The 23,619-nt window shown below is 38.6% G+C and overlaps 1 protein-coding gene across 5 annotated transcripts in view; it reads left to right on the forward strand.

Annotated features, from left to right (window-relative positions):
- The first annotated feature begins 773 nt into the window (after positions 1 to 773).
- DIDO1 (death inducer-obliterator 1) overlaps positions 774 to 23,619 on the forward strand; it is a 56,411-nt gene continuing 33,565 nt past the window's right edge. For 2 of the 5 annotated variants that reach the window (XR_005932129.1, XR_003922786.2), the window contains exons 1-5: positions 15,508 to 15,706; positions 17,930 to 18,040; positions 18,356 to 19,277; positions 19,593 to 19,911; positions 22,903 to 23,115. Coding sequence is in view for 3 of the 5 variants with exons in the window: in XM_041122714.1 (XP_040978648.1) it covers positions 13,688 to 13,852; positions 15,508 to 15,706; positions 17,930 to 18,040; positions 18,356 to 19,277; positions 19,593 to 19,911; positions 22,903 to 23,115 (1,929 nt within the window). In the remaining 2 variants the exon portion in view is untranslated. Of the gene's footprint in view, positions 914 to 1,499; positions 1,708 to 13,664; positions 13,853 to 15,507; positions 15,707 to 17,929; positions 18,041 to 18,355; positions 19,278 to 19,592; positions 19,912 to 22,902; positions 23,116 to 23,619 lie in introns of those variants that run through there. The other 3 variants (XM_041122714.1, XM_030009862.2, XM_041122715.1) reach the window with 3 other exon arrangements.

Genomic DNA, 23,619 nt, shown 5'->3' on the forward strand with positions numbered 1-23,619 from the left:
AAGCTGATCCAGTGAACACTTCCTTTCCACGGCACTCCGTAACCTGGACCCAGAAGAAAGCATTACTGCAGCAATTGCTATTTGATTTTCTAAAACAGGTGGAGTAGAATAGGAAAAACAGAATGAAACCCCAATGGAATAAGCACAGGTGGGGAGTGTAGCTGATGTGAGCGGTTCGGTCTGCAAGCAGCAGACGAGCTCCTCTGCCATGTTAATCCTGTGACAAAGCCGTACTTGTCCTGTGAGAGAAGTCACTGTAAGCAAAACAGTATTTTGCACTGCTGCTGTGCAGTTTTCCCTCGGCGCTTGCAACCTCACGAATAATGAATGAAACTGCAGTTCCTGTGAGGTAAGATCACGCCGTATTTTTGGTAAGAAAACCGGGAACAGGCGTTGTTGATCCCACACAACTCGTCTGCAGAGGAAGCCCTGAGGTTGACCGGGGCGGCCCACCTCCCGTTTTCCTCAGCGGCCGCAGGACGGCAGCGTACGGCGGCCTAAAGCCCAAGGGACGGGGACTCGGCGGACAGCCGCGCCCCTACGGCTGTGTGGGGAACGGCTCAGCCTCCCCTCGAACTGGAGGGAGACGGGGAAGAGCTGCCCCGGCTGCGGGCAGGGCTGACGAGCCGCCGCCGTTTTCCCGCCCAGCGCCCTGCCGTGAGGGAGCGCGCGCACGGCGCCGGCGCCCGGCCGGGAGGCGGAGCCAACGCCAACCGAAGTCCTCCGGGAGCCGTGCGCAAAGCGAAGCGCTCTAGGACTGCCGTTGGCCGCCATGTCGGTCTCTATGGTAGCGGGGGAGGAGCGCCCCCGCCCAGCGCTCTGGAGCGGTTGCGAGGAGGAAATGGCGGCTCGGCTGGGCTGAGAACCCTCGGCGGCGGCGGCGAGATTTCTCCCCCCCTACCCCCTCCCCGCGGTGAGTGAGGGAGGCAGCCGGAGAAGCAGCGGGACGGGAGGAGAAAGGGAGCCGGGGCCGCCGCCGCAGCAGCAGCAGCGGCGGAGGGGTGGCGGAAAAGGGGCGACCGCCTCCTCCGGCCTGGACGCCTTTGGGCTCGACGAGAAAATGGAGGCGGGCGGGTGGTGCGGGTCAGGGCGGCCGGAGGGACCCCGGGGGGGGGGGGGGGGGGGGGGGTGGGTGGTCGGCGCGGCCTGTTTTCAGGGGACCGTCGGTGCGGCTGCAGGGCGCGGGCACGCCGGAGGCCTGGCCCGGTTCCAGAGGAGGTCGGCGACTCAATGCGGGGGCCCCGGAGGAAGCTAAAAGCCGCCGCCCCATAAGCTCATAACGTGGTTGGGCCGGAGCGGAGAGGACGCCCTCCCCGGGCGGAGCGGGCTAGAAGGCGGGCTCCTCCATGTTGGGGGGGAGAAAAAAAAAAAAAAAAAAAAAATGGAGAGGACGGTTGTGCTCTGAGGCGATCGACGTCATAACCAAGCTGACGCCGGCGAGCTTCTCCGTGACGTCACGACCGACTTTAACCGCCTTGCTCGTTCAGTTTCACCGTTGCCCTAGTACCGGACGAGGGGTTCTCCGCCGCGGCCCCGGCGGGGGGGGGGTGGGGGGGTGTCGCGCCCTTCGCCGCGGCGGTGCTCCTCCAGAAACCCAACTGAAAACTCATTCCGGGGCAGGGGGGTCTTCGGAGGGTGGGGCTAACACTTAACCTGCCTTGAGGTGACGTTTATTTTCTTTGGGCGGTGGAGGCGATCTCCTTATCGGTGAGTTAAACAAGAAAAGTTGAACTTTATCAAGTTCTGGTGACTTTCTTGCAGGGGAAGAGAGGAGGGGCTGAATTTTTAGACAGGAGTAATTGTTGGCTGGCTTTAAATATTCAGTAAATTCCCTGTCAATAGCCATTCCCCATCCCTTGCACTAATGTACTTAAATACTGTCTCTTGGAGGTGATGGTAGTTTGGAGCTGCTTATTTGGCTTGCGAAAGCTATTTTCTGATGGTTACCAAATTTTGTTTCATACAGTTAAGTAGTTTTCAGTTTATACCTCCAAGTGATAGCTATATTTTAATAGTGGGTTAAGAAAATCTTACCGGTTTAGCTTGTCATTTTTAACTTGGAAAGAACGTTACAATCTTTTTAGCGTGTTTCAAAATGTATGTGTGTTACACTCTTCCTGCTGTTTGTATGTTCAGTAACTCAGAACAGTGTAACATGCTGTTTTTCTTGCATGGGCTTTCATGTTTTCCTTCTAGGAACTTCGGGGAGACAAAAAAATGCTGAATCTTTCTATTTAACTCAAAAGGATGTATATAGCATTCCTAATTTCCCTGGTTAATTTTTTTTTTTCCTCTACAATTTATTTGAGAGTTTTTTGCAGAAATAGCTTTTTTTTTTGAATACTTAATCATCACAGCCTTGTTTAAGTAAATTCTTTGGCAGCTGATATTCAACTATATTTTGCTTTATTTTACAAGAACTTTTTCACTGTTTGCATTTTTGTTTTTCTATTTTACACAGTTTTCTTGTAAGTGGTAACTTGAATTGGTTTAGCTTCAAGTGCCTTGTTGCTACTTCTACAAACAAAATTTACTAGCTGTTTACACAATTTAATTGCTGGTCAATGAAGAATGATAATGTGTAGTTACTGTACATGTGTAGCATATACTGTGTTAATTGTAATAGATATTTTGGGTTCTGCTCCACTTTTATGTATGCCAGCTGCTTGTTACTGTTCTTTGACATTTGGAACTTTCTATAGGAATAAATATAGAAGTATGCTCAAAATAGCTTTCAGTTAGGCCTTAAATTTTTTTCCCTTGATGGTTCCAGAAACATATTGCACATAAAGGTTTTTTTTAATGCACTTCAGTGGAAGAATAAAAGCTCATGTTAGTCTTCAGCCTACTTTGAGACCGCATGGCTCCAGTGATTTGCAAATCGAATAATTGTTGATTTCAAGACTAGCATTTAAATAATGGGGTTATTTACAAAGTTTGTGTTGTCTGGGTTTTTTAAGGGATATTTTAGTTGGTTTCTATTGGTATGCAAATGAATTTTTTTCTCCTGCAAATGTATGTACACTATGAAATATTTGTAGATTTTAAAACTCTTCAAATATAAAACAATACATATAATTCACACAGCGCTTCAGAGGGTGCTTTTCACATAACTAAGAGGTGTCTTTTGAGTTAAAAAAAAAATACCAAAACCACCCCCTCCGCCCCAAACTCCTAAAAGCAATGCTGATAGAATTGTGTGAGTCCAAAGTGGTAAATAAAATTAAATAAATATTTTTCAGTGTCTAGTGGACTTATCAAAAGGCAGTGTTTGTTCTACTTAATTCTGCTTCACTACTAAGATTTTCTGGCAGTAGATTGTTACTTGTTTCTGGTTTAAGATAGTAATTGTCTTTATAGTTGTAACTTACAACTGTGGGATTTTAATTCTGTACAGCCTGAAAATTTGGCTAGAAATATTAAGTGGGGAGAGCAAGGGCAAGGGTTATAGGGGTTAGGCTGAGTGTTTATAAAATTTAACTGATAAAAATGGAAGAAGGGACCGTACTCAGCAAGAGTGAGATTAGGTGTTTTTTAGTTGACAGAAGTAGTAGTGTCTATCTACACTACTTTTATTCTCTGGTGTGCTTTTTCTGCCTAGTGTCTCTTGTAGTGCTACAAGTAGTAGGACAGTGTTAGAAGATTTAAGGAGAGGATTTTAATATAGATAAGATTTATCTAGCTTATGCAAGAACTGGTTGCTTTTTTGTGTGCTGTCGAGCCTCTTACCTCACTAGGAGAATCTTCTCTCAGTTAACTGTCAGTTAACACTTTGAGGGTTGTACTACTATTAATTTTTTATCTAACACAGCTTCTGAAATAAGTGACTACTTCACAGTTATTAATGGTGGTAGTCTCAAGAGCATTGATAGACTTTGAGGTTAAGAAAAATCTTAAATTACCAGTTAGGGAGCTAAGACACAAAGATAAAATGTGCATTATGTGTGTTCTTAAAGTAAACCCTAATCAAAATTGGGAACTGAACTGTATTTACTGCGTTTTTAATAATGTAATCAGTATGCTGTAATTATTGTGTTTCACTAACTTCTGAAGGAGAAATTAATTTCTGTTTTACTTCATTTAATGAAGCCTTTTTGATGGAGTAAGAATGAAAATGTTAGCTGGTTTCAGATGCTATATTTTAGCTCACTTTTTACAAATGAAATAAGGGGGGCGAAGAGAGAAAAACAGGAGTTTTTTTTTTTTTTTCTTCAACAGCTGTGCTGATAGGGTCAGAAATTATAATCATGAAGTTGTGTTGAGTCCATTTCTGTATACACAGTTTGACTGACAACAATAACTAGACATGCCAGAGGATACAGATAATTTAATTATAATGTAAAACTAACAATTTTTACACCTAATATTTTAGGATGTGTAACTAGTTTATGTACTGTTATAATGCCAACTTGACAAAAAGCCTGTACAGCTTTACTAGTTTGTGTAAAATTGAGAAGAGGGATTTTTAAGTACAATGCAAGTATTCAAGCTAAAATCTGATAGTTGTAGAATTGTAATCTTGTATGTTTAAAAATAAACAAGCTGTGGGATGTTGAAGAGTTAAACTGTAAGGTTCTTGGGCTTAGCCCGAATAACTGTGGCTGAATAACTGTGGCTGAATAACTGTGGCTGTTCGGTTAACAGCCAAGTAACTGTGGCTGTTCGGTTAACAGCTGAGTGTTCCTAACAGCCCTGATAAAGAATTAGTTTCTTTGGTACTTCAGCAGAGGAATGCCAGATTGTGTGAATTGCCTTTCCAAAGCGCGTTGTTTCCTGTGCAGTTGCTGAAAATGTGTTTTCAGTGCAGCTGAAGAGGTTAAGTTCAGTAGCAGAAATTGAACATTAGTCAAATAAGTAGTATATGTTTGTAAAATTTTCATGCAAGGTGATGGAAAAGGAATGTTAAAGATACTTACTGTATATTGAGTAATACCCAATAACAATCAAAGTTTATGATTGATGTTTCTGTTGTCTAAACTTAGGACCATGGCTTGTAAAAGTGGCCTGTACTGGAGCCTTTAGAAGGTTTCTTGTACAGAGATGGTTGTGTTTGGTTTTTTAATCTAAGCTTTTGACCACAGAAAGCTGCCTTTTTTTTTTTTTCTTAATCTGTATAAAAGGGAAAAAGAAAAAAGAGCTATCTACACTGCTTGTGATTCTGCTCATAACATTTCTTAATGAGCAAAAATCTATATGCTGTCTGATTTTTGCTCATGCTGTTCAGACACTGAGAGCAGAAGTAAATTTGACAAAAAACTCAATTTTATTTTGTCTTTGGGTAAATTTTCATTGTGAGGGCAGATGTGGGATTAGCTTACTCGGAAGAATGTGAATAAGGGCTTCAGAAGGTGTTATAGGAGTAGTAAAAAAGCCAAATGTCAGTCTGTTAGTAAGCCAGTAGAGTGTATCTGCCTAGTCTTTTAAGCACCCATGAAGCTCTGGATTAGAAAATAGCAATGGCATGTATGTAATACTTTTCTTTCCGCTTAAATTTAGTTAATGTTTCCTCAAATGCGGAAAACACTGAATATGAATTTTGTTTATCGGACACAATTATGGGTGTACAGGTTGGAGGATGTGCATAGTGTAAGTGCCTTATGTTAAGGTTTGACCTTTACTAAAGTTCTGTCAGTACAGTTGTCAGTTACAGTTCTTTTTCCCCAGCTACTAACAGAGCTGTGCTGGCAAAAGCTCTAATGTGTACACAAATATCTTAGAATCTGTTTGCTAATGTAACTTTTTTTAATTCAAGGAATTTGAGTGAACTTTCAAACTCTTGCTTCCTCCTGAGATAAACTGCTTCCCTACTTGGAAGGGCCTGTACTATGTGTTGGTAGGGCTTTCTTATTACGTGTGCAGCCGCACTGACAAAACTCTGCTGCACCAGGATGGTGCACACCTGCTAGTCTGCAAACAGAATGGCTCATGCAGGTAAAAGTACAGTTTTGCAGGTGTAATTACACCAATATGAGGTGCTTATGCCAGCAGGGCTCTTTTGATTAGGGATTGTACCCCTTAATGTTCCTGACTTGTGCAGTTGTGACAGTGAACATCTGTAGTCTAGATACGATCATAGTCTTCTCATTAAATAAAATTTTCATGTTTGCCGGATTTCTGGTGGGCCTGCTGCTAAAGTGCCTGGAATGTTTCTATGAGAAGTTGTTATTTAGCTGAATTTAGCTGTGGGAATTTCACTCTGGTTCAAAGAAGTACTTTTTGTTACTTATTCAGAATAAAATACGCTTGTAATACTTGGTGCTGTTCTCATTCTGCTGCACTACCTACTGAGTGGTCCATCCCTTCTTTCCTTTACTTTTTTTTCTGACTGTTCTGATCTTGTATGATGCAATCTGAAATAAGATTTTTTTTTTTTTTTCTTCAAATGTTTTGCTTGGTAAGATGATTTTCTAGTCTGAAAGACATCAAAATAAACTTCAGTGTGTGTGTATTTTATTTTGCATAAACCAGGGAGCTACTTTATGCATTTTTGCTTGGAGTAGTTATGTCATACTGTGGAGTTGCTCATTGTCTTTTCTGTCTAACTGGTACTGTGCACTAGTCTGCTGTGTGCACATGGTAATCTGATTCTGTGCATACACATTAAATTCAACACTTCCAGGAGGTCCCACATTCACTGTAAATGTGCAGGATTGCTATCCTGCGTGTGCGCAGTTTTCCATCATGTGAGGCAGTGGCCTTCTTATGAGGCTTACGTAAGGTAAGTGAGTAGCCTGACAGAAATTATGGAAAGGATGATGGTGTATATATTAGTTTCAGACATACAGTAGAGAGGGTTTATAATAATGGGTGACTAAAGACATTTTAATTTGGAAAGGTTCATTTCTTTATTAGTACAAGTACAGAGACCAAATGAATGTATTTATTGTTTTTAAGGGAAGATATTTCTTTAACTTCTTGGAATAAATCCATTTGCTTAATTATTTTAAAAAATAAGCTGTCAAGTTGGTTTGCTATAAAGTTTATTGTTAGAGTATTTCTTCAATACGTTTCTCAAGTGGAAAGAAGTGATCTTTTGAAATTAATAAATTTACTGAGTCTCACTTTTCATGAGAGAAAAATCTGGAAGAAAATTGAACACTTGTTTCTTCATCTTTGGAAATAAAAAAAGAAGTAGTTAATGTTTACATTTTAAATCTCATTAGTTGATTGGCATCAGCACTGCATCTTGGTAGTACTTGGTGTCGTGTAAATATGCACTTAATGGGCTCCCCTGTACCAAGACAGGACAAGTGGTTTGCACCATACCCTTGACATTTGAAATAATTTTTTAACACCAAACAAAAAAAAGCTGCATCCGAAGTCAGAAAGTCTGCAAACCACAAAACTTTATTGAAATGGTCTGTCTGAGTTTCCAGGGCTGTCTGACCGTAGAAAGGTAGTGATGGACACTACTAAATTATTCGTGGTATGTGATAACCACATCATGACACCACAAGGTCTTATAGTACCTTCAAAGATTTCTTGATAAAATGTCAGCAAGACTGAGGAACGGGGTGTCAACAGAGGTGCAGAAGCCTCTCAATTAATATCCCCCACCCCACCACCCAGGAGATCTGATCACATTGGTGTGCTAAGGTATCCCTGGGGAGCTTTTCCCTCACGTTGGAGACTACTTGTGCTATGGGTACCATCACATACTTTCTTTGCACCGTCTTCAAAGGGTGCAGATTCTCTATCCTCTGGTGCAACCATTTCTGTCCTGAGGCAGCCTCATCTCCCATGCTAGTCAAGTGAGTTCTTTTCTATTACTTTTGGTAGGAACTTAGGTGGGGTACTACCCAACACTGAAAAACAAGGCTTTACAAGTACTAGAGCATGTCTTTGTGAAGGGAGATGGGTAGGTGAGGGAAGAAGCAGCAGGTCTAAGTGGAGGGGTGTGATGTGAGACTGTAGTGTAGGTGTTGGTGGTGCCATCCCTGACAGCACCATGTTGTGTTATGTGCATCTGTGGTTGAAATACTGTTCTGATACTAAAAGCTACCTTAAAACTAGATCTTGGTGATGCTTTGTCCTAATTTGGCTATATAGCACTGTTCATATTTGCCTAGAATTATTACTGCTTCATGCAGTATTTAAGAAGAGCACACGTTTCTTAAATTAGGATGGGGTATTTCTGAGGAACATGGCTGTATTACTGAATTATGTATTACTGAATCTATTTAAAAGCTCATTAAAGTGTTAATTTTTTTTAATGGGAGTAACTTATTGACTCTAGGAAGGAATTAACTGCCACTTTTAAGTTGTTAATATTGCAGGTATGTGAGGTGGTAGGTTTGTTTATAATCTTGGAATTAATTTACCATGCTTAACTATAGCCAGCAAAGCATTTACAGATAAGTGTTACATTTTTTTGTAGTGTTATAGCATTGAAATAATTTGATTTTATGCAAATGTTATTTTTAACATGATCTTTCAAATGTAAACTTCTTCTGCCATAAGATCTTTGCACTTATCAGGTATGTCTGGACTTTTGACCTTGAACTGCAGCTTGTTTATGGCAGTAAAGTAGTGAGATAGTAAATTGTTTGGGGTGTAGGGGAGGAGTTCAGGATCACAACTTTCTTATGTCTCACCATATCCAGACTTGAGCCGTATGGCTGCTGCTTTTCTCCAACTCTCATTGCTTCCCTCTTGTCACAACATTCCCATTTTGCAACTTTTTGGAAAGTGTTTGCCTTCTTTCAGAAGGAAGATACTTAAATCAGTAAGCCGTGGATACATTTTATATGAAAATAAAAGACCATATACTAGTTGTACTTGGTCTGTTGCTTCTGGTGTAAGTAGTCTGCTCTTGCATCTTTCATGGATGAGCAGCAGATGGAGGGGACTGCACTGCAGCCCTCTGTGGGTATGGCTTTCTCCAGTGCTAGCGCAGAACCTGTTTCCTGCTGTTCTTAGGGCTCAAGGGATTGTACCTTCTGCCCATGGCCTGAATGGAACGGCTCATTTATATACAAAGTAGTTTTGCCCTACTGACTTCCTTTGGGCTACTTTTGTAATGCTTGTTGATGCAAGGGATTAATTTTGCTGCTGCTTAGTAGAAAGTGAAGGTTTCCCAGATGTCATCTTTGACAAACAGGGATGCAAAGTAATTTTCAATGGTATCAGTCTTCTGAGTGGGAGTGGCATCAACTAAGCCATACCAACAGTTCTTTTATTTGCATCAGAACTGATTACGTGAGTTCTCAGACTATTTTTTTTCTCATGTAATATTAATGTATTTGTTTATTAGGAATTTCTTATCACTTAAAGGAGGCATAGGCCAAGCCCAGTGCCTCTTTTACAGGGAATAAAATGAGCAGTGTCAATTGTGATTGGAATCACTGTTACATCATTCTGGAAAGGATGCTTTCTGTCCTGTTTATAACATCCTGCAGTTTCTTTGACATTTAAGAAGACTACCCTAGATATTTTGGTTCTAGCCAAATACCTTGCATGTCAAGCCTTCTAATTTTGAAGAAGCACTCAGAAAAATATAACTAAAGGCCCGTTACAAGTCATTCTAATTGAATCTAGTATCTTAAATACTGACATAGACAGGATTTGTGTCAGGACGTGGTGATGAAACTGGTCACTGATGAATGATAACTGCTTTTAAAAGCTGGAAAGTATAAGACTCTTAGGCTTTGAATTTCTTTGCAGATGCAAACAGTCTTCTGTCTTCTCACTAACCCTGGTTTTCAGAAAGTTGCTGAACCTTATATTGGCCATTGTGGTGGTTTGAGATTTCTGCCCTGTCCTTGGGCCCTGGCCATTGAATTTCCATAATGTATCTAAATCAGTAACTGGAGCTTCAATATGAAGACTTTTAAAAAAAAAAAAGTGCCTTTGTTTCTCTGTCACAGTAGAACCTTTGTTAGGTAACAGGTCACACTGAAACTGTGAGTATTAGGGTCTATCACAAGTCTTAAATATGAGGTGAACCTTGCTTTCTTCGATGCTTGTGGAGGGATGAGTATGCATGAAGTATTTCAAAATCGAAGACATCTGTAGAGTTCTCAGGGTGAGTAGGGAGTAAGAGAACTAGTAGGTGACAGATATTAATCATTTGGACTAAAGCACTCATGCAAGGTGCTTGTATAATGTTTAAATAACAAAATACTAGAATTTGTACAATTACAGCAGATTGGCTCAGTATTGAAGAGTGCTGACATCCAAGAACATGGAATAAGGTGCAGCATATTTTGTCATCTAGCTGTTGACAGTGAGGTTTAACATTAATGAGAGGATAAAGATCACTAGTCTTTCATTTAGATTCCTCAAAAAACTAAATAAAATAGCTAGTAAGCTGAAACTGAAGAATTTACCCTGAATTCTGACACAGATTTTTGTTTTGTTTTGTACACAAGTCCTCAGGTAAAGGAGAAATAAAGTTATTTCTTTTGCTTGTTTTTAGTTCATGTTAAAGGTTTTATTACTAAGCTTTCTTTCAAGATTCTTTTTTAGAGTGAAGTCTTACCAGTTAACTGAGGCAGGGAATTCTTAATGTAGTTAAAAATAATAAGTTCTAGAAAAGACAAAGTCTTTATGCAGTCAGTGGGCCCATTGAATGTTTTATTACCTCTTCAGGGAAATGAGAGGAAAAATAAAAGTGGAGATACTGATCTGAATGTATATTTGTTGAATTGGCCTTTGTCTAAAAATATAGACACAAAAAGATGGGGAAATGTTGGTGTTCTTTAAAAGCTTTGCTTTGTCATCATCAGATTAAGTTGTTACATTGAGGCATCTTAAAAAGGGCTTAATGAAGTCAGCATCAGCAGATCCAGGTGTCTTCAAGCTGCCTGTCTTGCAGTTAACATCTCTCAGCTCTGAGTTACTGGTGTAAATAATCTGTCTTCCTTTTTGCCTGAGATTTGTGAACTGCTGGGTTACAAAAATGGCAGTAGAGAGCAGTGTGCTTTCCTTGAGGTTTTGAGATTTTGTCTGAATGTGAGAGGGGCAATATATTTACAGAAAAGTGGGGTGAGATAACAAGCTTTCTCTCTTTTTTTTTTTTCTTGTTGTTTAATGAAGGTGTGTGATTTTCAATATGCATTGTGTGTTTGTGAACAAGTGGTATTGCAGTATCAGGATTTGGAATTTGGGAATATCTTTTCTGTCTCTTGTTAAATTGGCTGCTGATACTGCTCTGGAATTTCTTCGAGCCATGTATACTGAAAAACACAGATTTGTGGTAGAGAATCCACAGGGACGCTGAATATGAGTGATTGCCTCTAGTCTTACAGAGTGGGCAGCCCTGTGTTTTTTGGGTTTGTCACTGCTTGAGAGTAGTTGACCAAATTGAAATGAAAATCTTGTGATAGTTTTGTGATTTTTTTTTTCTCCGCCCCCCCCCCCCCCCCCCCCCCCCCCCCCCCCCCCCCCCCCCCCCCCCCCCCCGGTAGTATATTTTTGTGCTTCGATTGCCTCTGGAATTTGGGTCCAGAATTAATTAAAGTGCCTAACTTGTTTTGGGAAAACTGGAACATTTTACTTGCAAACTAACGGGGGAAGAAAAGCCTAGATAAATGTTTTCTTGTCTGAGTATTCTTTCTCAAGATATTGTGCATCAGCTTTATGCTCCACTTTTAGATAAGTGACTGTTCTGTTTCACTGGAATGCTCACATTATTACAGTTTGCAAGCTTAAAACAGTCTTGACTGAGGGGGCAGTTAATGGAATCCTGCTGACTAAGGTCTGATGAGCGCTTGCTGCATGGATGGATGATGGCGTGCAAGCGTTGAATGAGATAGCAGCAAGGTGCTATGCCAGCTCAGCCTACTTCAGGGGATCTTGTTCTCCATCCCTGTTCTTGCACGTCTTTACACTAGTTCTGATGTTCGCTGTTTTATCCTTTTGGATCAGTCTTTGGTGGGTTCATTTTCTGCTAAATTCATAAGCTGTGTGTTTACTAAGGAGTCAGGGGACTATTTCTGTGGCGGAGGTCTGTGGGTAGATGTGGCATAGACCATGTAACTGAGCATGGGAAAAGGGAGCAGGAGAGTAGCAGCTCAAGTAGTGTTAGGGTTGTACTTTTGTTCTTCATAGGCCATAAACATGGATTTAATAAGCACTGCGAATCCATTGTTTAATGAGGACCTGCTGTGTATCTTATGTAACCGTTTAAGTCAACCTAGGGTTTGTATTGGCAAAGCTTACTTCATCTGTGAAGGGAGAAGATACTTTTGCTTTAAGAAACTCTTGATTTGTGTCTCTGACATTATTTATAGTTCGTCTTAAAGCTTATGCATTTTCACATTGGGGATTGCTTATCACAGAAGTTGTTAACCTAAGCAAAACCAGAGGACTTTTTGAATAAGCAACGGTATACATGTTTATTATTAATAGTATTTTGCTGTCCTGTCTCATCATTTATGGAGATTCATGCCTCAGATTTTTCAGAGGTACTTAATATCCTTTCTGAAGGCAGAAAGGCAGGATGATGCTGATGGGAATTGTCTATTAGGGGAACTACAAAAATTTTCAGTTTCCAGTTAGAACTTCCAGTTTCAGAAATGTGATTAATGTACTGTATTAGGACGAATAAGATTAAGTTGGTCATGGATGTTCAATTCCTTTGAAACAAGATAACTACTTTGCTGCTTCAGCTTACATTTCTGTCAGTATCTCAACTGCAATTGAATAGTTAACTTGAGAACAGACAGAACAAAGTGAACAAAAATAATACTGAATTGGGATGAGAAACAGATATTTGAAGACTTCCAAAGTTGACTTATGTTGTAGTAAATATTTTTGCTGGCAGTTACTAGAACATTTGCTTAGAAATGCCAGCAGGCTTGCTAGGTTTAAAAGTGTAATTGTGAGTTAAGGCTTTGTGCTTTTATGTTTTGATGATACTTCATTTTTCAGCTTCTTTTGGACATTTAAGTTCAACCTGTATTAAGATGCAGTTCTGCAAGAGCAGATTCATGTAAAATAAGTTTGAAACTTATTTTATTTTTCATGAAAAAAAATTTGGACCAAATGGGGAGAGGAAAAAATGGAGATACTAAATAATAATAAGAAACAACCAAGTATTTTACAGCAAATGTAGGGGGTCTGCAGTTTTAGTGTTTTAAGTGTACTGAATTTTTGTACCTCTCAAATTTGAAATTATTTTAAAATTGCAGTTTTGTTGGAAGTTTTTTCCTGTAGGTAATAGAGGTAATACAGGTAATAATAATGAGATAACATTACTAATGCAAAAAGAAGCATGATTCCTGCATAGAATCGCTTAGTTTTCAACTACTATTTGTGTTTAAAATGCTATTTTATGTTAAATCAGAGCTGTAGGCTGTGTACTGTGCAGCCTTGCTGCTGGGTGGGCTATGACTAACATTTTAAAATGTATTATGTTCAATGAGCCAGAATGTTTCCTGGGAAGAGAGGATGCCATTCCGTTTTTGGAATGCTTTAGTGATATTGGCTCTGTGGCTCAAACGTAATTGTAAAGAGTGTGTTGCACACAGGGCCTTGAATGCACACATACGTAATTGTGCACTATGAAGTCAATCCTTCAGACAATTCTTTCTTTAGTATGTTACTGGATAAATTTTTCAAATAGGATGCACTTCTTGCATGTTATAGAGGCATAGTTTGTTTCATAGTTTAATATTAGAGTTGAACAAGAAGTGATTAGCTGACTTTCCCTCTTCCTTTAGGAATATCACTTAAAAATTGTGTGATGTGTGATCATTTGGAGATTCTGAACAGGGAGATTGAAAGGTTATTACAGAACAACAGCGTGGAAGAAGGCACTTTAAACTCAGACTGTCTTCAGCCATCAGTGACTGACTTCCTGGATATAATCACTGATTCAGACAATGGAGCAAAATACATATTAGAGCAGGTATTCAATGCCATGAGATATAGCACTAGGGTCTTCACAATTAGTTTATTCTATTGTCTTTTTTTGTTTAATTTTTTCCTCCTCTTTTTGGAGTGGGAATAGTTGACTGAGGGAAAGAATGTAGATAATGTACTTAATCCCCTATAGAGAAGGTACAGGGGAGGGAAATACTGATGTGCATCTAGCTATACACTCATGGTTTTTTTGTAATTCTGCTTTGCCACAGTCATGCAAATTTTGAGAATTATTGCTTATGAAATATAAAGTGATACACTGAGTAAAATCAGATTTGGGGAGGGTTTCTCTTTTCCCCTCTCCTTATTTCTGGGATGGTGACATGGCATTGGAGAACACCTAGAGCTGGATCATTGCTTAGTAAAAAGTGTTTCTAAACAGCAAAGATGCTTTTAAGAGTTGGGGGCTTGAGAGATTTGAAAAAAAAAAAGACATTCTTTAAAAAGAAGAGTCAGACTGTGTATTGGCATGTCTAATGAGGGATTATCTAGTCTGTTCTTAAATTTGTATGTCTCCCCACCTGGAGTATTGACAGTCAGTTTTTACTCCTTTAAAAGAATTATTAATGTTTTAGTTATTTCCTATACCTACTGTGGCAGTTCCCCTGCATCTTTAATTGCAGAATGCTGACTTGCAGAGTCTGTGTCAAATAACGTTGTTTTGTCTTCACTAATTTATTTTATAGGCCAGTTCAAAAGTGACTTTTTCTATTCTGTCCATCTGGTCCTCCTTTTTCTCCCAAATTCTCTTCCAGTGTTCTTGTAGTTTGGTAGACTACTTTGGGGTTAAATGCAGGCATTTCCTGCTGATTTTCAAGCTCACCTGCTTGAAGGAAGAAGTCAGTGTTGATGTTCTGTTGCCATTCTGCATGTGAATTGGGACCCTCGGACTAAAAAGTTGTTCTTGTTCAGATGCTTTAAATGAATGCCTTATGATTTTGAAATGTTTTCCAAGGGTTAATTTTTGGGAAGGTGTGTTATTGATAAAATCTGCTGTGCTTGAAATAAAGCTTCTGAAACTTTCTATATTGCAAACCTTATTGGTGAAAGGGACAGTGATAAGGAATATTCTTTAATTCTGAAGCTCAGCTATAAATTTTTATTACCCCATCTTGCAAAACCACTTGAGTAGCCTCTTGGATTTAAATCCTCAAAGCTGCAGATAGATGTCTTCTGTGATGAAATTTAGTACCAACTGGTAAATCTTCCCTACTGTAACTTTGGGCATGCTGATGGAGTTTAAATGCATTTCTGCACTTTCATTGCACAATATACACTTACTAAATTTCACTCTCAGAATACTTTTAAATACTGTGAGTGGAATAGACTTATTGATTACAGTTTGTTACTGTTCTGGAAATCTTAATGGGATCTAAATGAATTGTTGAGAGTACAATCATATTTTGTATTTATTTCAAAGGTCTCAGCTGTTCGTAAGTGGTGGAGGTGGTATTGCTTTACTTTGACTTTCCTTTCCAGTTTCAGTGTCTTTCTGAAAGTAGAAAACTGTCAAGAAGGCAAAATAACGGAATTTGCTTTATAATGTAATAGGGGCAAAACAATTCCAAATTTATGTAAACAATACTAAGATAAGTTCATAAACATATCAGTGCCTTATTTTGTCCCTTCTTTCTTTTCCAGGAGCCAGCAGGAAAAGGAGGATTGATATTTGGTCCTCCTGACAACTCGGATACTCAGTCTGGCACTTCTGAATCAGGAAATTCAGCATGTGCTGGAAGGATAATGCTGAATGACTCTGATCCTTTGCTGCCCTCCTCTGGCTCTCCTTTTCATTCAGCTCTGCAGGGAGAAACCATTCGAACCTTTAATGCTGTGTCAGGTAAAGCATATAGAGGATATTGAAGAGACTTATTTCTTTACATTTTATCTGAAATTTAAATCTCAGAATTTGGATTACCTCTGCTTATAGCTTTTAACATTTCTTCATCTTCCAAGTTAAACAAGATGTAAACTTTAATTGTTCTGACTTGTTCCCTTACTTCTATTGGAGCCTTTTTCTGTTGTGAATATAATTTTAGTGTGGTTTTGTAAAAAAATTTTTAAAAATTATAGTTAGTGATTTTTTTACGGGGGAACTTAATGGAATTTCATATCGGATTGAAGCAGTTTCAGCTTTTTGCCTGTTCACTACAGGCTTAAAATTCACTTTTTATTCTGGTTGTAGTGTTAAAAGTAATCAGTTACTATTTAAATAGATGTTCTGGAGTCTGCGACATTTATAGTATCTCACTGAAATGACTCTTAAGTTACAACTTAAGTGTTAATTTTTTTAATATATCTGCATGGATGTTTATAATTCCATAGCATTGACAGTTAACTTTCTGTTGTAGCATTGTTAAATATAATACTAGAAAGCAGAAGAGTTGCACTATAGAGTGATCATGTTTGATAAGGCAAAACTGTAATGCAACTGATGCAGTATATGACATAAGGAGGCTTTTATCACCAGTGTACAGTGTAAGATTGGAAAAAGCTTACTAAAGGATGCCTCTGAAAACTTGTAGCTGTAATATATACAGCTGTTAGAAATATCTTTGATTCTTTCAGCAAGTACTGTTGTTTAGGAATTCTGTTAATGTTCCCTTTTGGCTTACCTGTGCAATCCTTGAGCCAGGAATATGCAATAACTATTCCAAAAACATTCATTGGGGAGAGTTGGGGGGTGTTTTTTGTTGTTGTTTTTAAAGTACTGTTTCTGTTTACCCAATTGAGGTATGCTTACTACTGCATATTATAGTTTCACATGAGCAATGTAATTGCAATGACTGTAAAACATAGTTTCTGCATGCATTTAGGAGAGCGTTTACATGGCATGCAACTCATTGAAAACATTGCACCATGATGTAATTCTACTTTAATACTTGTTCAAACCAGGTTATTCCTGAAATACTCAAAATACAGTCTCAGATCTTATATTTATTTCTCTCACTTGCTTCTGTCTTATCAAATAAGAGAGTCTCCTAGTATGCAGGAAAAGACTTTTGAGAAAAAAGGGATCCTGGTTGTCAGCACAGATTCCCCCACCCCCCCCACCCCCAGCCATGGCTCCATCTGTGATAGTTGGAGGGGTTTTGCTGAATCTTTTGGGGTTTGGGGCGGGGTGGGGGTGGTGTTTGTCTTTCTGGTAGATCATACAGGCTGAAAACCTTTTTGTAAATAACTACATCAAGGAGCAGCCTTTCTCAAGTTTCATTCAATGCAGATTTTTTTTTTTTTCCAGATAGATGTTTGGGAAGATTTTTATTTTGTTCTTTTCTGTATAACTTCTTCTATCCCATAAACCTTGTTAGAGAAATAATGAAGGGAAAGTGTGTTGTTTTATCCTGAATACCCACCAGTGCTTCTGAAACAACTTAAAAATAGCAGCTAAACTATTTAATAGATAAGGTACAGGCCTAATTTATTTTAACAAGGAAGACTAGGGTGTTTCTCTGGTTTTACATTTCATTTAAAATCCAAAACCGTGTTGTTATTTGACTAACCCTGTATTATCTAAACAGCAGTAGCTTTGAATTTCTTTAAACTTGGCATTGTTTCTACCTTGCTCCTTATCCTGCTGCAGGTAATCAGCAGTCCTTTCTACCAGAAAAAGTTATTGATATCAAATATCATCCTCACCTTTAAAACAGTAACTGTGTCTGCACTGTCTGTTTGGGTGACTCCTTGTTCTGCTCCATAGTCTTTCACACTGGTGCATGCATGGTTCCTGTGTCCACGTAAGGAGTGGAACTGCTATAGGTTTTTCCACAGACAGACCCCAGGGAGTAGGTTCATACCATGAAAAGATTTTATTGAGAAATATCAGAAATCCTAAGGCTGTTTAATAAAACATGTCAGTATAGTGTCCAAACCCATATATTTAACTTAGTACTTTGAAGGGATTCAGTCAACTTTTTGTTGATATTCAGTGACTATTTTTGGCTTGAAATTCAAGTTAAGTATTTGTTACAGTAGCAGAATGAGATTACATCAGAATATTTAATAATTACTTAGGCTATGAATATTTTTGGATCTGAGTTTTGAACCTTATGTATCTCTTCAGCGTTTCAGGGTGAGGACAGTGGTGTCCGTACTATGGAACAAGCTGTAAGTTCACAGCCAGTACCATTAGAATCTGAGTCTAATACTGACAACATGGAAAATAGTTCTCCTGGTAAGATTTCTTCCTTTTATATTGAGCAGAAAATAGGCTTATTTGTCCGTTGTGTGTGTGTATATACATATATTTTTAAATAACAGAAGAGTTTGTAACAGCTGGATTATGTTGGCACAGTGTTCAGTGATGTACTTAATTGCTATTGCTGTTGTCTTACATTCACAAGAAAGCATTGTATCTGTTTTCAGGGTCATAAAATGAGGTGGAGATATCTATATTATCAGAAAGAAAATAATACTATGTTGAAAAAAAACTTTTAAGAAAAAACATCTTCCTTCACCACCAGTTTAATAACTATTCCCTTGTTTTTAGCATCAGCTTTGGATGATAAAGGTGAGCAAAGCAATGAGGAGGAGCAAAAAACTATCAAGCCTACAAGTAAAGAGTTCAGGAAAACCTGGGGGTTTCGAAGGACTACAATTGCTAAGCGAGAAGGTGCAGGAGATACTGATGTGGACTGTAGTGAACAACAGCCACAACAGCAGCAACAAAGCTTAAACCTCAGGCGTAGTGGTCGGCAACCAAAGCGAACAGAGAGAGTGGAAGAATTTCTTACAACAGTAAGACGCAGAGGAAGGAGGAGTGTTCCTACTACTCTGGAAGATTCAAGTGAACCAGCATCCTGTCCAGCTACAGATGCTGAAACTGCTTCAGAAGACAGTGTTGAGAGCACTCCCGATATAAAACCTGTGACTCGGAGGATTAACACTAGGAGTAGCAAGGATCAGAAAGGCTCTAAAAGCAGATGCACAAAAGAGGAAGAAGAAGAGGAGGAGGAGGAGGAGGAGGAAGAGGAAGAGGAAGATGATGATACTTCTGATAGTGATAGTGATGGGTTAACACTAAAGGAGCTGCAGAATCGACTAAGAAAGAAACGTGTTGAACAGAAACCTGTGCAGCTGACATTGAAGGATATACAGAACCGTCTGAGGAAAAGAAATTCAGAACAAGATCCTACAGAAACAGGTGATGTCCAGCCTGAAAAACAAGGTGAGTCTGAGTTGCCTGTCAAACAAGAGCCTGAGACTGCAGACAACACTGAGATTGCAAGTCAAGTGATTGTGTCTGAGGAAGACACTGAAGATCTTCAGGTTCAGAAGGAGGTAAAGCCTGCTCTTGGTGCAAAAGGGATCACAGATGAAGAACCCGAAGAACTGCCCAAAAGCAAACCTGAGTCTGAGATTTATGACCCAAATGCACTGTACTGTATTTGTCGTCAGCCTCATAACAACAGGTAGGCAAAGGTTTCAAGTAAAAATGCAGTGCAAGTAGTTGGAATTTTTCTGTGATGAAAAATCAAACCAGATGCTAATGCTTACTTTTTGAGTATATGCAAATGAGCTCTTGGGTGTGTTTGAAGTTTGGGGGGGACAGTTTATAACATATTTAAAGGGGGGATAAACAAATGAATACAGAAATGAACAGTGAGGCAGAACAGTATACTGGTACTTTAGCAGGGTACTTAAGATCTGCTTCTTGAAGTATCTGTTGAGCATTAATTGTCTTTTCATTTCACAATGTCTTACTGTTCCTTGGGGTTTTTTTTCAGGTTTATGATTTGTTGTGATAGATGTGAGGAATGGTTTCATGGTGACTGCGTGGGTATTTCTGAAGCTCGAGGGCGATTGTTGGAAAGGAATGGCGAGGACTATATCTGTCCGAACTGCACCATTCTACAGGGACAGGATGAGCCTGCTTCAGAAATAGACCAGCAGGAAGCTAAAGCGGGGCAAGTAAATGTGGATGGCACAGAATTCACAAGCATAGGAACAATTGAACAAAAATCTGTTGAGGACCAAGGAATCAAGGGTAGGATTGAAAAAGCTGCAAATCCAAGTGGGAAGAAAAAACTAAAGATATTTCAACCTGTAAGTATTTAAATTGTTTCTTATTTTTTGTGTTTCACTGTTTACGTTGAGACAATGGCTTACTTGTATGGCTTTAAATCTGACTTGGTTTTTTAAAGCTAAATATGAAGCTGAACAACCCACTAAATATTACTGTTTAGCAGAAGTTTGTCCATAGTTCTGTCAGCACAGGAACTAAAACTAAGTGTTATTTTGAAGTGGGGGATTTAAAAGTTTTATTTAGGTGTAAGGAAATGCATTGTGCTATTCTGCCCTTTCTAAATACTGTTTTGGAAGTCAAATAATAAGCTGTTCTTTTAATAAAAATCTTAGAATTCTGGACTGGTTTATACTAGCTTTGAAATAATCTCCCAACAGTTTGGGCATTTTCAGTGATGGTGAAACTTTTTAGTTAACATTGACAAGTGTGTGCTGGAGTTAATTCCAGCTGTACTTCCTCTGTGCTTCCAATTAGTCTTTGAAGTTCTGATTTTTGTCCTGATGCTTCTTCAAGTTATTAGTACATACAGAATTGTTTTATACTGCCTTTTTTAACATAAAAATTTGTATTTTGAATTATTGCAAATTCTAGCATAAAATAGAAAAGAAGCTTAAATTTTATAATAGGAAGTTCCATGCCCAATTCAAAATACAGGCAAAGAAGCTTCTCTAGCTCAATGTACACAAATTTAAAATTCATGCTACAGTGGTTGTCTTTGTACTGCCTAAGCTACTGTAGTAATGCCAACATCTTGAACATTTTCCTTTTCTTCTTACTATGCCTTGAAGAGCATGTTTAGTGTATTTGCTGTTAGAATGCTACAGCTATTCATATTTTTTCTGTATGAATTTGTTCTTTCATGCCTAATCTTTAAACTTTGAAATCATCCCTAGAATAAGTATAAGTTTGAGTATAAGCCTATCTCTAGAGAAGTCTTTCTGTTGTAGTACATTTTCTACAAAACATTTATGGACCACTCCCCACTTCTAGTCAATTTAAATAGTAGAGCTATCCATATCAGCATAGTGAGCTTAATGTATAGATCAGAACAGCTTGACCTTAAAACTGTAAATATTTCTATTTTAAGATAAATGTGTGGAAAACAGTATTTTTCTCAAATATGTTTTCACATACAGTTTCAAATACATTCGTTGTTCTTTGTACACAAAAATGTTTTTGCTAGTCCAGTTCTGTTGGTGTTGGTCTGCATTTTGCTGACAGTGTTAGTATTAATTTTAAGTTCTGCTTCTGAGTATCACCAATTATGCTTCGATATTAGCATGCTAAGAAGTTACTTGAATGTGTTAGGCATCTCTCCTTTAGTGAAAGAAAAACATAATTATCATTAACTCATTGCCTCTTAGGGAAGAACTGCTTATATTTTAGGTATTATTTTGGCATTTGGAAATGGAATGGAACTGCTCTACTTGTGTTTGCCAGGTGGTACCATGTTTTGAGAGAACTGAACAGTCGAAGTCTGTGTTTTAGCCCATGCTGTCCCTCATACCTCAGTTAAGATCCCTGTATAGCTTGTATAAACAAGCACCACTCTCTGCAGAATTCCCTGCCCATTCTAGGCAGAAAGACCATTGCTATTTCCTATGTTGATGTGCTGAGATCACTCTGTGTTACGGTGACTAAACAGTCTCATTATTCAGTTTATTTGTTCTCTTACACCAATATTCTAAGCACTTTGAGAAAGACTCCTTTTTGTTGCTGTCCATAAGCACGTATAGCTGTAGAATTTTGGTTTGTGGTTAAAACTCCTAGAAACTGTGTAAGTACACACATCAACACTGAAAATTTTGTCAGCATCTGAGTAAATACACTTAATTAGAAATGACGGTTCAGTTAATCTGAAGTTCGAGGTGCTTCTTAGGGAACATGAGTTGATACTTCTTTCTTGTACTTCACAGTTAAGTGTGTACATGATGGAAAAGCATTCTAAAGCATAAACTTAATTTTTATGGGAAAATTCCCAAACCCAGGTTTTATCAGGCTGCAGCAGATACTGTCTTACTGACTTCTGACTGGGGAAAAATAAGCTACACTATGCAAATAATATTTTTTTACTGGAAATATTCCTGAAAAATTTATTTGTGGTAATTACAAATTGCAGTTAATATTGACAGAGGAGAGGCTGTCTAGAACTACGGTAGTTCTGAGTGTTAGGTCAGTTGTATAACATTTTTGGGAGTAATCTGGAAGAGTGAGACTAAAGGCGTAATACTTAGAGGTGATGTGCTGGAGCCTAAAGAGCTTTCAAGTATTTCTCGACTTTGACCTAATGTATTCTGTTTTCAAGGAATATGCTATTTTCTAAATCTTAACATTTGAAGAGGAAATGCTTAGTATATAACACTGATATAAATGGAGAGTAATTGTAAGGTACAGGAATGTACAGACTGCATATGCAAACTTCTCAATATGTAAGAAGTATTAGGCTGTGGCAAAATTGCGTCGGAGAATGGTTGTGTTTATGTAAGTTGGAGACTTCTAAAATTAAATTTGGTAAACCTCTAGAGCAAGAATTACCTGGACACTTGTATAGCTGAGTGCTTCCTTTTGCACGTGTGCATGGTTGAGGACAGCGGCTGATGGTGATAAATAAGTAAAATGTGTTTTAGAAACCTTGCTATTGAGAAGCCAGTTCTGCATGATTAAGGAGATTTCTCACATGACATAGAGGAGCAGAAAAAAGCATTTGTGTGCTTATGGGATCTGAAAATTTAGGAAACCAGCCTCCCTTAGTTCACTGCTAGCAGACCAACCGCTTGAAAATACAAGATGTTCTGGAAATAGTGTGTTACAAGAGTGAAATTCTTACCTTTGTATGGGTTGTTTCTGTTATATCATGAATGAAAGTTGTTTTCACACTGGCAATTGTGCAAGTGACTAACAGTCATAGCTGCGGTCTGCACATATGATATGTAGGCATTTCTTCATGTTATAAAGGTATGTTTCTGTTGTTTCCTCTTTGAAGTTTGAACTCACTTCATTTCAATCTATAGGTAATTGAAGCTCCTGGTGCATCGAAGTGCATTGGTCCTGGCTGTTTTAATTTGGCTCAGCCTGATTCTGTGTATTGCAGCAATGACTGCATTCTCAAACATGCTGCAGCCACTATGAAGTTTTTAAGTGCTGGCAAAGATGCAAAACCAAAACCTAAAGAGAAGATCAAACCAAAATCTGAAAAACCTGGGATGCCAAAATCTCAACTGCAGGTAAGCTTATGTTTATGATCCAAAACAGTTGTCCTGAAGCACAGTGGCTTGTTTCTGTGCTCTCCTTTTTGAGTCAAATAAAATTGCCAAGTCCTGCATTGAAGAGGAGCTTTCTATTTTTCTGTTGTTGTTCTCTTGCCTTTTTCTATGGTAAGAGCATTGTTTGATTCTTCTGACAATAAAATGTTTTCCTGTCACTTTTTAAAAATCTTAATAATTGCCTCTGGATAGTTTCTTGCAAGGGCCTTCTAGATGGCAGCGCACTTTTTTTTTTTTAATTACTTTAATTCCAAATTAATTTACCTTTAAAAAAAAAGTGTAAGCAGTACATCTTTTTTACTTAAATTTTATTCCAAATTAATTTTACCTTTTTAAACTCCAAATTACTGGCTTTTGGGCAGTAATTTAGCATTACTGTGAACTAATGTGACATTGTATGTGTGCTTTGTGAAGCAAAAAGATGAAACCAAAACCTTCTCCTTTCCCTTTGGAAACCACTATAAA

This window comes from Aquila chrysaetos, chromosome 3, assembly GCF_900496995.4.
Source record: "Aquila chrysaetos chrysaetos chromosome 3, bAquChr1.4, whole genome shotgun sequence".
Classification (NCBI taxonomy): Eukaryota; Metazoa; Chordata; class Aves; order Accipitriformes; family Accipitridae; genus Aquila; species Aquila chrysaetos.